This window comes from Coenobita brevimanus, chromosome 47, assembly GCF_032717465.1.
Source record: "Coenobita brevimanus isolate Jiangsu-jjx chromosome 47, ASM3271746v2, whole genome shotgun sequence".
Classification (NCBI taxonomy): Eukaryota; Metazoa; Arthropoda; class Malacostraca; order Decapoda; family Coenobitidae; genus Coenobita; species Coenobita brevimanus.
Genome location: NC_137000.1, coordinates 31,203,325 through 31,221,178, shown reverse-complemented (window position 1 = coordinate 31,221,178; position 17,854 = coordinate 31,203,325). Strand labels below are relative to the sequence as shown.

The window sequence follows — 17,854 nt, the reverse complement described above, 5'->3', positions numbered from 1 at the left end:
TTCATCAACATGTCCCTCCATGTCATTCCACATGCTCCTCTCAAGTAACTCATTTCCACTGCTCTCACTCTTGACTTGTTCCCCTCAAGCAACATCCATACCTCGCTTCCATACGTCAGGGTAGGGATCACAATACTATCATGCAGTGACTTCTTAACTCCCATACTCACCTCAATACAAATATAAATTGGAATACTCTAGATGTAACAAGCCATGAAAGCTGTTGGGATTAAAATCTCCTGGATCTTGTGCAGGAGTTTGTCCTAACATATGATGTAAAGGAAAACATCAGAAAAGGAGGACCTGATCCATCAATACTAGATCTTATATTTACAAGGCAAGAAAATAATATTGACGACATAATGTATCACCCTCGATTCGGCAAAAGCGACCATGGACTATTAAATTGCAATTTTAGGATTGCATAACTGCATATGACATAATTACCAGTAATGAGAGTTACAAAAAGAGTCTAACCTACAAAATGGGCAACTACCATGACCTTAAGAAGAACTTCTTAGAAACAGATTGGGAAGGGAGCTTAGAGGACGAGATTTAAATGTTTTATATATAAAAATTAAGTGATTTTTATGAAATAGGAACTCAAAATTACATCCCTCAGCACAAAGAAACAGAAATGAAAATAAATAATGGTTTAATACAAAATGTAAAACCCAAAAGAAAAAGGGATTTGCTGTGGAACAGATTCAGAAGACACAATAGTGAGGGGGCACATAACAACTATAAACAGGCAAGGATAAGGAAGAAAGCTCAAAGACAGTTTGAGGAAGACATTACCAATAAAAGTAGTAATCAACCTTCGCTATTTTACAGCTACATCCAAAGCAATTACAGCTACATACAAAGCAAAACCAAAGTTAAAGATAAAATACAGTCCATTATGGACGAGGGGATCATCTATACACAAGAGAAAGATATTTGTGAAGCACTAAATAAAAACTTCCAATCAGTTTTTACAGAAGAAAATAATTTTGAATGAGATGATATGGAACAGGCATGCCCACACATATTAGCAGATACACAAATATCAGAAAAAGAAGAACAGGAAGAGTTAAGTAAATTAGACAAAGGAAAAGCATCTGGTCTTGATGAAATTTCAGGTTGGGTGCTACATGGATGAGCAGAAGAGTTAAGCAGACCATTATATTTGATATTCAAGAAATCCTTAGGTCAAGGTAAACTACCTGATAAAAGACAGCAAACACTGTTTCCTTATTCAAGAAGGGGACTTGACAGAATCCACTCAACTATCGACCAGTATCACTGACCAGTGTTGTAAGATACTAGAATACCTGATAACAAGAGTAGTGGGTAAACAATCTAGAAGAACAGAGTATGATAATAGAAAGGCGGTTCGGTTTCAGAAAGGGAAAATCATGTGTTACTGAGCTAGTAAGCTACTATGATAGAGTTGCAGAAACACTACAAAAAAGAGAAGGATGGGTGGACAGTGTCTATTTAGATTTCAAGAAAGCATTTGGCAGAGTACTTCACCAGAGACTTTTATGGAGGTATCAAGGAGGTATCCAAGGCAACCTTTACTGTTGGATGCAGGACTGTCTCAGAAAAAGGGAAATGAAAACAGTACTAACGGTAAATTACTCATCATGGAAGGGATTGACTAGCCCACAAGGCTCAGTGCTGACACCAATTATGTTTTTAGTATACTGTATATAAATGACACAGACAGTAACAATGGAAACAGAAGCTATCTAAATATGTTTGCTGATGATGCAAAATTACTAAGAAAAATTACTAACAGAGATTCTTGCAGAGAGTTACAAGAAGAATTAAATAAACTTCATGAATGGAACAATAAATGGCAAATGGAATTTAGTGTGGACAAGTGTCATGTAATTCTATCTATCTATCTATTGCCAGATGCCTCAATTCTGTTCGGGGTGGCCACAAACAAATCGCCTCCACATCGCCCTGTCCCCTACCATTTCACTGCCCTGCTCCCAACTCACACCCCCCTCTCCCATATACCTCTCCATCCCATCCCTCCATCTCATCCTCGGCCTCCCCCTCCCTCTTCCTCCCTCCACCTCACTCACGTACACTCTCTTTGTCAGTCTTTCACCCTCCATCCTCTCCACATGGCCAAACTACAACAGTGTATTCCTCCGAACGCTTCCTATCACATCCATATCCACACCACAACGCTCCTTTATATCCTCATTTGTCAGCCTGTCTCTCCATGTGACTCCACAGGCTCCTCTTAAATAACTCATTTCCACTGCTCATGTAAGTAAGTTTGGTAAAAGTGAGAAAAGACCACATTGGCATTATAAGTTAGGAAGATCAACCCTACACATATCAGAAAGGGAGAAGGACCTAGGAGTGATTATTAATAACAGATTATCTCTAGCTGACTATGTCAGTGAGAAGGTATATAACACGTATACATTGTTTGCTAACATGAGAACAGCATTCACATATATAAATGAAGACATGCTGAGAAAGATAATAATATCATTCATCAGACCAACCCTGGAGTATGTATCAGTAGTCTGGAATCCTCATCTCAAAAAAACACCTAGATAAGATTGAAAGAGTAGAAAGGGCAGCTACAAGAAGGGTACCAAGCTTAAGGAATCTAAGCTACGATGAAAGACTAGAAAAACTGAATCTACCAACACTACAGGAGAGAAGGAAATGAGGAGGTATGATTATGCTATATAAATGCATCTCAGACATATATGAATATATAACCTATGGGGAAGCATCGGCAAGAGGAAACTGCAAACACTACAATAAAAGAGAGGCAATAAAGACTTAACGAAATTCACTTTCCCAAATAGGGCAATTGATCAGTGGAATGCACTACAGAATGAAATAGTGTGTAGCAAAACTATTCATAAATTTAAGGATATGTATGATAAAAATGGTTTAATACATGGGACAGAACGAGCTTGACTCATTCCTGTAAAGATACAATTAGGTAAGAACACACACACACACACACACACACACACAAAATGTCCACAGGGACGACATGTGAAGAGTAGGGTGGCTGGGGGATGATAGTTGTCTTGTGCCTTCCCAGAAAGTCACAGATAAGGAGTGATGTGTGAGCAGGTGTATTGTCATGGTGCAGTATCCAGGTTTTGTTTATCCACACCTCAGGCCTCTTCCTTAGCAATGCCTCCCTCAAACATTTCAGGACATTCACGTAAAACTCTTTATTGATTGTCTGATCATATGGAACAAACTCATGATAAACAATGCCCCTCCAATAAAAAAAGGACTACCAATATCACCTTCACTTTTGAGCAACTCTGACATGCTTTTTTCAGATGTGGTGATGATGTTTCAACCCACTGCAATGACTATCTTTTTGTTTCAACATCGTAGCCATACGACCACATTTCATCACCAATTATGACACTTCTCAGGAAGCTTTCATTAGCATTCAAACATCAAACAGATCCTGACTGACTGTGACACAGTTTTCTTTTTGCTCATCTGTCAGCAGACACAGTGCAAATTTTGCAGAAACTCAGTTTTTTGGTTAAAATTGTGTGGCATGAACTGTTACAAATGCCTACTTCTTTGGAAACTTCACAGACAGTCGGGTAACAATTTTCATGGATCACAGCATGCACTTTCTCAACCTGATTGTCGTCTCTTGACATGGAAACCCATCCAGATTTGGGCTCGTCTTCAGTAGATGTTCTTCCCAACCTGTACTGTAGGAACCACTAGCAACACTGTGCATAGCTTAAACAATCCCTCCCATTGGCCTGTTGCAACATTTGAAAAGACTCCATAAAAGTTTTTCCCAATCTGAAACAGACTTTCATGCAAGCACATTGCTCTTCAAGATATTTCACTGTTCAAATTGCAACAAATTGTCATGTGCAATAAACACACGTTCACTCAAATGCATGCACCTCAATGACTAAGTGAAATGGGATGATGCAGCTAATGTTAGACTAAAGCTCAAAGGCACCGCTACACAGTGCTCCTGTTACAATCATGTTAACCTGACTCGTTGGTGCCCTACTTAAAAAGTTTGGTTTCTTTTTGGACAGATCTCAAAAGATTGACAAATGGTACTCTTTGGCTTGTATAATATCTGCTTTCTAGTAGAGTGAGCTGGAAAGTATTATAATAATCTCAAAGAAATCTCTCTCATATAGTAGTTACCAACCCAGTCAAGAGTACAAGCTGGAAAAATATATATCTGCCAGTATCCACAGCTAGCTGAAATATCACATCAATAGGCATGCAATGATGTTTGCGAAAAACTTTTCCATGTTACTATAAAATTATGACAATTTATTTTTCTTTTTATGTACCTATTTTCAAAGGAGTTATTTACAGCACATAGAGAGAGAGAGAGAGAGAGAGAGAGAGAGAGAGAGAGACTCTTACCTCTTTCTTGTTTTGCCTTGGCACTGTTAACTTAACTTCTTCAGACGCAGAGTAGCTCATAAAAGTCTTGGAAAACACCCGGAACTTGTACTTTTTCCCTGGAGTTAGTTTCTTGACTGTCCCAACATCATAAAGAGAGATAAGTTAGTTCAGTTGCTGCCTTGCATTTCTTCTACAATAAATCTTCTTTAAATACAATTTCCATTGTTGTGGCACTCTGACACACCAGTTTTGTTGATTTCAGATTAACAACTATTGTTTCTGGTATGCTTCTCTGTACACTAAATTCCTAATGCAGTGTTGGTTCTTCATGAAAGTCCTTTTAACCTGATTATGGTCTGAGTTAAGATTAGGTATATTTATAAACCAATACTAAGAATGTGCAACTAGCAGTCTCACACATTACTGCTGGCCTACTCACCATAAAATGGTTTGCATAATGAGCACCTATTATATCAATATAGGCTATTTGCATACACTGGTCTTTATATTAATGTTGTACAACACATTTCTATACACTGGTAACACAATAAAATTCAACACTGCAAGTATAATCAGACTGCAACAACTACATAGCAATAAATTGTTAATAGAAATTTTGCAGTGCTTTTGGAGATTTAGCTAAAAATGACTGCAGTCATGGAAAATATTATCATGTGTTCAGCAATGGTGATATATGACATCATAAAAATAAAAATAAAGACACTAGTCTTAATAATAAAAAAAGTAATAAATGACACTAATAATGCAGAGTGCAAGTCAGAGTGAAGATCATGTGATGTATGCATCCACTCAAATTCCTTAGAGAAGGTAAATAAATAAATATATATATATATATATATATTATACATATCATCATCATCATCAGCCATTTGACTGTCCACTGCAGGACCGGCCTATCCCGACCGAAGTAGGGACGATACAGCCTACGTATCTCTACCAAGTGGCTTAGGCTGTCTGGTAGAGATTGTATGTAGGGTGAGAAGTGCTTGTAAGTGTGACGGTAGTGTTGGAGTGGCTTTGAGTGTGTGCGTAGTCTGTGAACCGAGTGTAATCAGCCTGCACAAGCCGACTGGGTGCAAGCATACTTTATAGTGTGCGACATTGGTTCAACCACAGCACCCCTTATGTCCACCAAAGCAGAATGCAGTCAGAAGAATGTTCCCAAAGTTTATTATCCTGGCAGGGCGCAAGCCCGCGTTCTCCAGTGTACGAAAATGCACACTTTACTACTGTACCACAGAGGCTCCATATATACTGTATGTATATATATATATATATATATATATATATATATATATATATTTTAGCAGTAGGTGAGGGCACTCACCATCCACTCACTCGATGTAGTGTTGCTGCTTTGGGTGTCTGCCCTTTCCTCTCTTCTTTCCTTCCTCTTTCCTCTTCCTTCTGCCTATGGGTGACTTTACACTCCCTCTTCTGTCTTTCTTTCCTTTACTCTTTCCTCTTCCTTCTGCCTATGGGTTACTCTACACTGAGTGGCAAGCCAAATGGTTTCCTGTACACCAGGAAGCCATTCACTATGGTGGGTGGTAATTATATAACCAGATTATGGCGCCTAGTGGTTTGGTGGGTAATAAAGGCGCTCCAATCAGATTAAGCCTGTGTAGGTTTATATCCAAGGGATGGCTGGAGTTTATTCCTCACGTAATGCCACTCAGGGATGAGTACGGCTGGTCATTCTCATCTTAAATGTCAGGACCGGCTTGCCTAGCCCCAGGCTCCTTGCACTTCTCATGGGGCAACATAAGATTGGATGATGGATGGATGGATGATATATATATATATATATATATATATATATACACTCAATCCTTGTAAATCGCGTGTTCATAAAGCACGGATTCATAAATCACGGCTAAGTGGCTGTCAGACTGCCGGCAACCTTAACTCACTGTTAAGTCACAAGACCTAGGCACCCAAGTGGGCCTTTTCTAAGGAGAACCATAAACTGCAGCATTCAAACTGAAAATCGCGACCCAACAATCAATCACCATGCTTCCCCGGTGGCAAGTGTTCGTACTAATGCCGCCATGTTGTTTTTGTTCTTGTCCCGCCAGATTGCACACTACAGACCGTCGCCGTGGAGTACGAGAGCTACCTGCCTTTTTTGTACAACTTCCCCCTGCTTCCCACCTGCCACGGCCCCTCCCGACCCCCCAATGAAGCGCTCTAAGCAGTATGGCATCAAGAAGCTGCCGCCGTTGTCATACAGTCAAAGTTTGGAGCTCATTCATCGTGTTAAGAGGGGAGAGAAGTTTTCAAAGCTGGTGAAAGAGTTTGGGAAGAATGAGTGCTGAGAGGTTCTAAGTTCTTCCCAACACTACCCCACTCCATTCACTTAAGCAATTTTGTCATAGGATTAAGGTGAGATTCCTTAACATTGCTTATTTCTATTTAATACATGCACTGAATATTCTTAAATTTGTATGTTTGTGTTTGGACATGTGGAGAGGATGGAGAATGAAAGACTGACTAAGAGGGTGTATGTAGGTGAGGTGGAGGGAGGGAGAGGGAGGGGTAGACCGAGGATGAGGTGGAGGGATGGAGTTGAGAGGTATATGAGGGAGGGGGGGGTGAGTTGGGGGAGGGGAGTCAAATGGTGGGTGACAGAGTGACTTGGAGGCGTTTTGTCTGCGGCCACCCTTTGCGGGATTAGGGCGTCGGGCTATAGATAGATAGATAGATAGTGTTTGATGGTGCCTAGAGGGGCGTAGGTAGGGTGCTGTGGTGGCGGGTTGGCCAAATCCAGACCCAAATTAATTTTCCAAATAAGAGTTATTATTAATAAATCACGGAATTCATAAATCACGGCAGTGGTCCAGACCCAAATTGCTGTGATTTACGAGGACTGAGTGTATATATATATATATACAGTATATGTATATATATATATATATATATATATATATATATCGATCTATCTACCTATCTATATATATATACTGTATACAGTAAGACCTCACTACACCAGACTAATTGGGGCCCAAGCCATTCTGAAAAATGCGAAATTCCAATAAAAGCGACATCCGGACTTCCCCCTACTAATCCAGACTTTTTCCAACATATCAGACATTAGCCTGAATTGCACGAACGGTTTTCAGACTGCTTTGACTACCACTGCGGTACTGTACTGTGTTATAATTTCACTACATTAATCAAATGGTATAATATATATATTAATTCTGTACTGTACACTGCTAAACATGTCTTTTATTTACCTTATTGTGGTGAACATAGCTGAAGTGGTCAGGCAGTCTGGACTACTTCTGGCTTTATTGGACTTTTTTCCGATATATAGGAATTTAGTCCGGTAGTTCCTCTATCTATCTATCTATCAGTCACCAGATGCCATAATCCCAGAAGGGGTGGCCATTTGACTTTGAGTTATTTTGTGGGGAGCGGCACTAACCCTCTATCAGCCCACTTGTTGACACATAGGGAGCACATATGGTTTGGTTATATGGTTACCACCCAGTGTTGTAAATGGTTTCTTGACTTACAAGAAACAATTTGGCTTGACACTCAATGTACAGCCACCTGTAAAGGAAAGAAAAGCAATAAGAAGTGACAGAAAGGATGGAGGAAATACAAAGAAAGAATGGCAAGCACAGAAAAAGAATGATAAAGGCTAAGCAAGAAGTAGGCAGCACTACATCAAGTGAGTGGATGATGGTCACCACCATCTACCACTGGTAGCTCCTCGATTCTAATAAAAGCGAATTCTTGTCTATTGAAGTCCGTTATATTGAGGTTTTATTATATATATATATATATATATAATATATACTTATATTATATATATATATATATATATAATATATACTTATATTATATATATATATATATATATATATATATATATATATATATAATATATACGTATATATATATATATATACGTATATATATATATATATATATATATATATATATATATATATATATATATATATAATATACTTATATATATATATATATATATATATATATATATATATATATATATATATATACACTGCACTCACCTAACTCACTGTAATTTCCTTCTGAACTCATGCCGTGAGTTGGAAAAACGTAAGTTAAAAAAAACACACCTTATGGGGAAAAACATATTTGATTCTGCCATGGTGTCAGGTAGCATAGTATAACATTAACAGAACCCCTCTTAACACCACTTAACACTAACATCCTGTCTCAGAGGTATGTACTGCATATCTTATAATGATAATAAATAATATTAATAGACATTACATATCCTTCTATGATAATAAAAAATACTGAAAAGCATTTTCCTAAATCCTACTGATGACAATGCTTACATTGATGAGAGTCGGGTAGCGGTTTCGGCACACTAGCCTAGTTGCAGTACTGGCCACTAGGTGTAGGTGGCATGGGTGGAGAAAGTATTGTTCTGATTGGCTGCACAATCACAATGACTGTGTGCTTAAATATGATTGGCTTCCAGTCGTGAGCTGTGGCTACAATACTGTGAGTTAAAAATCTCCTCAGAAATAAAACCATTTTCTAATGGAAAAATGAGAGTTAAAGCATTTTCCTTTAATTGGGTGAGAATGGTGACTTAGATAAAGACACTGTGAGTTAAATAATTCGTGAGTTAGAAGTCCATGAGTTATGCAAGTGCAATGTACATATACTGTATCTATCTATATACAGTATATATCTATCTATCCATAGCCCGACACCCTAATCCCACAAAGGGTGGCCGCAGACAAAACACCTGCAAGTCGCTCTGTCACCCACCATTTGACTGCCCTCCCCCCAACTCACTCCCCCCTCCCTCATATACCCCTCAACTCCATCCCTCCACCTCATCATGGTCTTCCCCTCCCTCTCCCTCCCTCCACTTCACCTACAGTCAGTCTTTCATTCTCCATTCTCTCCACATGTCCAAACCACCTCAGTGTATTTCTCCTAATTTTCTCAACCACAGCCACATCCACCCCAGAATGTTCCTTCACTTCTTCATTCGTCAACCTGTCCCTCCATATGCTCCTGTCAAGTAACCCATTTCCACTGCTCTCATTCTTGACTTGTTCCCCTCAAGGTTCATGCCTTGCTTCCATACGTCAGGGTAGGGATCACAATACTATCATGCAGTGACTTCTTAACTTCCATACCCACCTCCCTATTTCACACCACTGCTTTCAGTGAACCAACAACTTTCCTTCCCTGCTGTACTTTTTCAAGCACTTCATCCCCAAAACTTCCATCCTTACTCATCACACTACCCAAGTACCCGAATGCACTCACATTCTCCATATCCTCACCATCCAACCTCACTGTGCATTCTGTGACTTCACTCCTCTCAAACACCATAACTTTAGTCTTGTTTACATTAACTTTCAGATTCCTCTTCCTACACATTGTCCCAGATTCATTCACCAAACCTTGCAACTCCCACTCATCTTCACTCAACAATACTGTATCATCAGCAAACAGCAACATCAGAATCTTCCACATCTCACCCTCATTCACTAGAGCCACCCCCACATCCACTGCCCTACCTTGCACCTCCTTTATAACCCCATCCATGTACTGTATATATTAAACAGCCATGGAGACATCACACATCTCTGTTTCAGTCCCACATTTAGATCAAAGAACTCACTCAGCTCACCATCCACTCTCACCGTAGCTCTAGCTATATACAGTATTATATATATATATAAGAATTTGGAACTTCATTTATTTTAGTGTATCCATTTTAATAGTGTATTCTGCTGTTGGATGCTTTATATTACTCTGATAGATGACATGGCCTGACTTTTTTAGATAGTCAATGTATTCCCACACACAGTAAAAGTCCTCTAAACCGACCACCAATAATCTGAATATCCCAGTACTCTTACAATTTCAAGGTGAAAATTTCAAATTTGGGGGGGCTTTTCTCAAATTTTCCTGGGCTTTATCTAAGGATTTATCTGGCTTCAACTTGCTCTTGGACTTGGATGTACCTGCCTGCAACCATTCAGCTACACTTCAATGCATTTTCGGTGTCTAAAACAATAACCTATATCACCGTAAGTGTTTATTTAATGATCATGTAAATATTTCTAATGTTTTCAATGGTCCCTCCCAATAGTCTGAAAAAAACAATTGTCCGAGAGACCCTTGGTCCCCTGCCATTCGGATTACAGGACTTTTACTGTACTACAGTGTAGGCACTCCTCATCAAAGGCTGAGTACCTGTATTCCCTTAGAATGATGAAGCTTAGTTTTACTGTTTCTATCTACTGACAATTTTATTCTGATCAGGAGAAACATCTCAAATGTGAAGGGTTAAATTTAATCTTCACTAACCCTTCACTACTTGAGATCTTTCCTAAGTTGAGTAAAATCATTGGGTGGGTGGTAGGTGGGAGAGCTCACCATCCACTCACTCGATGTAGTGGTGCTCTGAGGTGTCTGCCCTTTCCTCTCCTCTCCCTCCATTCCTTCCCTCCTCTTCTGTCTTTCTTTACTTCATCCTTTCCACATCCTTCTGCCTATGGGTGATTACATTTCCTCTTTTGTCTCTCTGTCCTTCATTCTTTCCTCTTCCTTCTGCCTGTGGGTGACTCAACACTGAATGACATGCCGAATGGTTTCCTGTACACCAGGAAACCATTTACTACACTGGGTGGTAACCATATAACCAAATTATGGCACCTGGTGGTTTAGTGGGTAAATACGGCACTCCAATTGGACTGAGCCGGTGATGGTTTATATCCAAGGGGTGGTTGGGGTTGCTGCTCATGTAATGCCACTCAGGGATGAGTAAGGCTGGTCACTCTCATCAGAAATGTCAGGATCAACTTGCCTAGCCCTGGGCTCCTATGCTCCTCATGGGGCAACATAGGATTAGATTATAGATGGATGGATGGAATCAAGAATAAATTGGAAAGGACATCTTCATTCTGAAGGAATTAACACTAATTCACTTAAATTTAGATACTCCTTGAAAACACTACACAAAGCTACTTTATCATGAGTTGAAGTTAAACAGCTCCATCAAAATACTGTGCACATGACACCTCTGACATATATGGATGTTCTAAGGAGCTTACAACCCTTCAGGTACTGCAGTTTATTGGCCTAGTTGATGAAGCACCTGCCTCATAATCATGGGTATAAATTTTAAGTTTGAATCTCTACACAGTAACATGTGACAGTGGGAACCTTCAATCATCTGCAAATGTTTCAAAACCAATCATAAATCAGCATGGTCAGGTATGATTTAATATGCTAAGTCAGGTGAGAATAATGTGCTCTGGTAAACAATCAAGCATTGTGGAACAGAGGTACAATATCAGTAACAGATACCAGCCAATCCTATATTATCCATTTGAGGAGTAGAGACTGACATTTATGTTACTGTAGTAGAAATCATTCATGGGCACGAGATCGGCCTACTCCCCTTACACCATTTTACATGATCAAAGACTTCCAGCCATCTCTAGATTTTGAACCATTTATATGTAAGACTTGGCCATCTTCTACCCAAGTACTATATCACCAGATCAAGTGTCTGGCCATAAGGCAAACTGTACTATTATGAATGAATATCCACCATTACCTACACTTTTAGCTCAATCCTGATGTACTGTGCTTTCCATTAATGTACACAAATACCCCGATATCCAGCAGCGTTGCATACCAGTGGGAGTGTACGGTAAGTGAAAAAGTTGGATATCGAAGCAACTTTCCCCATAAGATACTGAAGAAAACTCAGAGATGCATTCCAGGCCTAAACCCAAACTCTCATTTACCTTACTCACTCAACAGTGACCGACACGGAAGCACCATACGTATTGTTATTATCCTCATAAACAATACTATTGCCAAATGGGACATCAAACATCACATATGCAGGAAGGTAAAGTGGTGGAAGGTGCAGTGGTGTGATGCATTCAGGTCAACACACACAGCAAAAGTGAGGCCAGACAGACCGCAGGCAGCATGCTAGGGGGAGTGGGGGACGGCGGGAGGATGAGGAGGGAGACACGCCTGGCAGCGCTGACAGGAAACAAAAGGAGAAACGAAGGAGAAGATAAATAAGGGAGATGGTGTCACCACTTCTCTCTCTCTCTCTCTCACACACACATCCTCCTTCTGTATGAATTTTCACTCTCTTTTCCTTTCCTCCTTCTACATCTTTCACATCCTCCTCCATCCCATTCTCTCTCTCTGTTTCTTCTTTTCCTCTCTCTTGAACATCCTTCACACTCTCCCTCTTTCTTCCCCTTCTTTCCCTCTTTCCCCAATCTTCCCTCCCTAGTTAGTCTTTCTGTCTCATGTTTCTTGCACTCTCAATCCCTCCCCCAATGTAATTTTTTTCCCTTCCTCTCTCTTCTTTCCCTCCCTCTGCTTTTCACAGCTTATTATCTTCCCTTCCATCCACCTTTTTTCATCTTCTTTTTCGTTCTTTCTCCCTGGTCTCTCTCTCTCTCTCTCTCTCTCCCCCTCCCTCCATTTTCTTCTCTCCTTCTCACTTTCTCCCTCTCTCCCTCACCCAGTTTCTTTTTCTTTCCTCTCTCTGCTTCTCACACTTCAACTTCCCTCCCTCCCTCTCTCCCTCCCTCCCTCTTCTCATGTTTTCTTTCTTTCCCACCTTCACTCCCAGTTTTCCATCACTTTCTTCCTCTTACACTTCCTCTCTCTTCTTTCCCTCCTTTTGCTACTCACACCTCCCTCCCTCCTTCTTCTTCTCATACTCCCTTTTTTTACTTCCTTTCCTCTCTCTCTCTCTCTCCCCCTCTGTTTTCTTCACTTCCCCTCACTTTCTCCCTCTCTTCCTCCCCCATTTTTCTTTCCTTCCATCCCTTTGTCTTTTTTCACTCCCACTGCTTCTCACACTTTATCTTCCCTCCCTCCCTCTTCTCATATTGTCTTTCATTCCCTTTCTCCCTAGTCTCTCTATCCCACTTTGTTTTCTTCCCTCCCCCTTACATTCTCCCTCTCTCCCTCCCCCACATTACTTTTCCTCTACCCTCTCTCTTCTTCACTCTCTTTGTTTCTCACACCTTCTCTTCCCTCCCTCACTCTTCTTCTTGGCCAGGCTACTTTGACCATTCAGTAGGGAGGTAACACAGCCATTTTTGTGCAGCTGGTGGGTTAGGGTATAACCAGCACGCAGCTTGAGGTCAGCCATGTGACTTTGACTGTTCAGTGAGGAGGCAGATGGCCATTTTTGCTCAGCTGGTGAGGGGGGGGGGAATGGGGGAAGAAGCAAGGGGATGGAGGGAGGACAGTGAGAACCACGCACACCACCACATCCGTGTTCGGACGTGAGTGTTTCAAACCTAGGAAGCGGCAGGGTGTTCAGACTAGCTAAGCAACGGCTGTTCAGATTGTGGGAATGTTCCCCAATGTCTTTTGTTCGGTCTGGTGAATCGTCGCTTATCGATGTGCCGGATATCAGGGTATGGGTGTACTGTACAGTACTTTCACCTAATTTTCCACAAACAAGAAAAGAGAAAGTACAAAAGTGTGAGAACCAGTAACAAATGCCAATATCACAAAGCAAAATAGTTGATATTTCTCCTGCCTATGAATTTTGTCTTTCTTTCTTTCCGGATCCCGTATCATCCCATATTTAGGTGAAAAATAGAATCACGATGATGATAAGTGAGAGGCAAAAATGACGTTACTGCATACAAGCACATTAGACATAAGACAGTGATATTAGCAAGGTTAAAAAAAAAGTATAAGAACTTATCTGCAAGAGTCAACCAGATTAAGAATATGCTTCCTAAAGTCATCGCCTACTGCACAGAAGCACATTAGACATGAGATAGTGATATTAACAAGGTTAAAATTAATAAAAAGTAGAAGAACTATATGCAAGGGCAGCTTCAACTGTAAGGGACAGTAAATTACAAGTGTACTGTGCACTCACCATGATATTTCCATGCATACTATGGTATATTCATGGTTCTCATTTTTGCCTACACGCATACTGTATAATGTTCCTGAACCCCCTAATTACCTCTGTGCATTGACATTTCATATACAAGGAGCCCCTATATAGGGAGGGGTCACTGTATTTAAGTTTTCCATGTCAATCATGGGGTGAACAGAATTCATAAAGAAAAAAAAAAAGGAATGCAGAAGAACCTAGCAATATAGTAAGAATCATATCCATTCACTCCTAATTCATACATACATTCATTCTTAACTATACCACAGGCAATACCATCCACTATTTGTTTAGCCTCTTAGTACGAAAATGCCTTTTTTATTTCTGGCTCCTGTACACATCATCTGATCCAACCTAGCATTAGTGAAGTCTATATCTAATTTCTAAAACTTTAAAGTTTCTCCTGGTGGGTTAAGATGCCTCAACTAGATCGGGCCCATAATGGTTTCCATGTGAGAGTGGTTGGGGCTTACTGTCCATATAGCAGCGAACCATAAGCTAAAGACTGGATAGTGGAAGGCCCATGATTTACTTTGGTTTAATGGTGTGCTGACATTACATATATGATGAGTTTATACTAGAGTTTTTGTGGACTTGGTTCAACCCCTAAGCTTAAAGTTAGATAGTGGTTACCCTATGGTTTAACTTGATTTAATACTGTCCAAACATTACATAAATTTATACCAAAGTTTTTGTAAACTTGGCAAAAATTATAATAATGTTAGGATATCTTTTGCTGTAAACCTTACATAAATCCAAGTAAATATTTGTGTATTGTATATTAACTGATTCATAATATTTTATGCTCCAGTTGCTACAAGCTAAAGGTCGATTCCCCCTCCCCGCCCTCAGTGAACAGACTTGAGACAATCCCACAATCAAGAGCTAACTTATTCTAACCACTGAGCAAAGGTTACCATTATCTGGTAATGGACAAAAGAAATACAGTACTTGGAAATCAGCACTGCATACATAATAATAATGAATATGTTAGCATTATTTTTTTCTTTGAAAGAACTGCCAGATATATAATAATGTAACATGCTTCTCCAAGGTGCCCATCAGTTACCAACACTGCATATGAATAAACTCAGCTCATAATTTTGCAGGTAACTGTTGGCACAACTCTGACATCGTTGTATTCATTCTGTTTCATTTATAAAGGTTTCACCATACTTGCATGCATTGGCCTTGGTCACCTTACGTCAGCTTTCCGTGCTGCTTAATCTCATGCAGTCTTTCTATTTGGTCTCTTATCCTTGTGGGAACACTGTATGACCTCATCCTGCATCTTTTTCAGTTTACCTCTCACAACTCTACCCTCAATATTCATACCTCTCACCCTCTACATCCAGTTGTCATCCACTCTTTCCACATGATGCCACCTCAGCCTACCCCTTCTCATCACATCTCTAATACGTTCAAATTCAATCCTTCTTCTTATCTCTTCATTTGCAATCCTAAAGCCCCCCACCTCCTGCCTGTCATTCAATGATGCAATACACACTCATTGGAACATTCTCATCCTATATGTCTGTGCCCATGAATTGCCTTTACTGTCCAGGTCTCACTAACATATAGCATTACACTCCTTCCATATACCAAATCACTCAAAATCATGGAACTATACAATTTTAACAGCATCTGGTGGCATGACTGGTAAAGCACTCATGTCAGAACACAAACTGGGTGACACGTCGCGGTTCAAATTCAAGAGCTGATCAGAGTTTTTAGTTATGTATATGTTACCAGGGGTTGTTTAGCTTTGGGCCCCTAAACTTAAAAGTGAGCAAAATTCAATTTTTTTTTTTTTTTTTTTTTTTTTTTTTTTTTTTTTTTATAAGTACTGTAATTGGACGAAGACATGTGAAAACCAAAATTTGGTTTGATGGCATGTCTGTTTCAAATTAAAGTCCTAGTTAATGGTTAACAGTCTGTTTAATGCTGCTCTAACTACAAATATCCTATACAGTACTTTGTAACATTCCCTGAAAACCATAAACCAATGTTAGCCCTCGTTTACTGGCAATGTTAACCTAACTACAAGATGACGTTTTTTTGCCATGGAGGTGCTCACAAAACGCCACTCAAGGAAAAGTGAGGCTGGTCACCCCCACGTTAAATGTCAGAACTAGATTGTCTTACCATGGGCCCATACATTTCTACTGGGGCAAAAACAGACTGACTGATTTATAGGTTCTCTGAAGCTGAATAAACATGTCTTGTGGCATTCAGAATACAATAAATAAGACACCATCAATGTGAAGGGTTTGTAACCACCTACAAGATAAAGCACTTTGTTTTCGAGCAGTTAATTCCGTTCCAGTCATCAATTCAATACATCTTACCACCTAACTGCCCTAAATCCTATAATTAACCATATGCACTAAGATAGGGTACATTAAAGACCAGATATTACTCAGAGTGCAAACACAGTACCTCTGCCAATGCCATTGTCATTAAAATGGATCTGGATCCAGATCCATGGAGATATTGTGTGGAATATATAGGATCCAGATCAATTGTTCCTTGACCCATGGCCTACTCTTCCACAAAATTTTATTGAATTTCACAGAGAAGTTTTGGAGATATTATACATATGATCTGGATCTGGATCCACTCCAAAATTTAATAAATTCTTTCTTGGCCCATGGCCCACCCTTCCACAAAATTTCATTGAAATTCACAGAGAACTTTTGCAGATATTGTGTGGACAAATAAACAGGCAAACAAGTGAATACATAACCTCCTTCAACTTCGTTGGTGGAGGTAAATGTCGTACGCCACCATATGATTTAAACTGGTACAAAATTACTAAATGCAAGGCCTTTGATTAATACCCTTGATGTGTGATGTGGTATTGTGTGGCTGTTAGAATCTACAGGAGTAATGTACCTCATGTCCAAAAACTGTTAGCTGAAGGTGGACTACAAAGCCATTCCTACATATTTTCCCATATGTAAATGCACTGTATATACAGTACAGGTATAAACAGTGGAATGCAGGCACTCTTTCTTGAAATCACTCTCTCAATTCTGAACTCTGAAAAAATTAGATATCAAACTTGGATGTTCAGTCACTCTAACATGAGGATTGTTTTCATCTTGATATAATGCACTTACAGTTTCACTGTGCTTATGAATCACCTAAACATGGCCAAGAGAGATGGGCTTTATACTGGTAACTTCCAGAAGCTCTTAATATTTTAACATCACAAACTGTGTCCTCACTATTCATGCATGTCCACCTAACATTACCCCATATCTGCTGAGAAACTGTTCTCTGTAATCCAAAAATCTTCATCACAAGATGCACACAATCTATGGGTAGCTGCATCAGGATGCATTAATTTCTTAAATCTGAACAACACCCTCTAAAGATAAATGAAAACTGGTTATGCTTCATAACTGATTATTACTTGAAGATTCTTACAAAAATTGTAAAAGATCATCATTCATTCATTCATTCATCATCCAATCCTACACTGCCCCACGAGAAGCGTAGGAACCC

General features: G+C 39.7%; 1 protein-coding gene across 1 annotated transcript in view; it reads right to left on the bottom strand.

Annotated features, from left to right (window-relative positions):
* Positions 1-17,854, bottom strand: part of LOC145399138 (protein turtle homolog B-like) — a 348,093-nt gene that overhangs the window by 49,723 nt on the left and 280,516 nt on the right. The window contains exon 14 of the mRNA XM_080271876.1: positions 4,402-4,517. Within this exon, the coding sequence (XP_080128002.1) occupies positions 4,402-4,517 (116 nt within the window). The remainder of the gene's footprint in view (positions 1-4,401; positions 4,518-17,854) is intronic.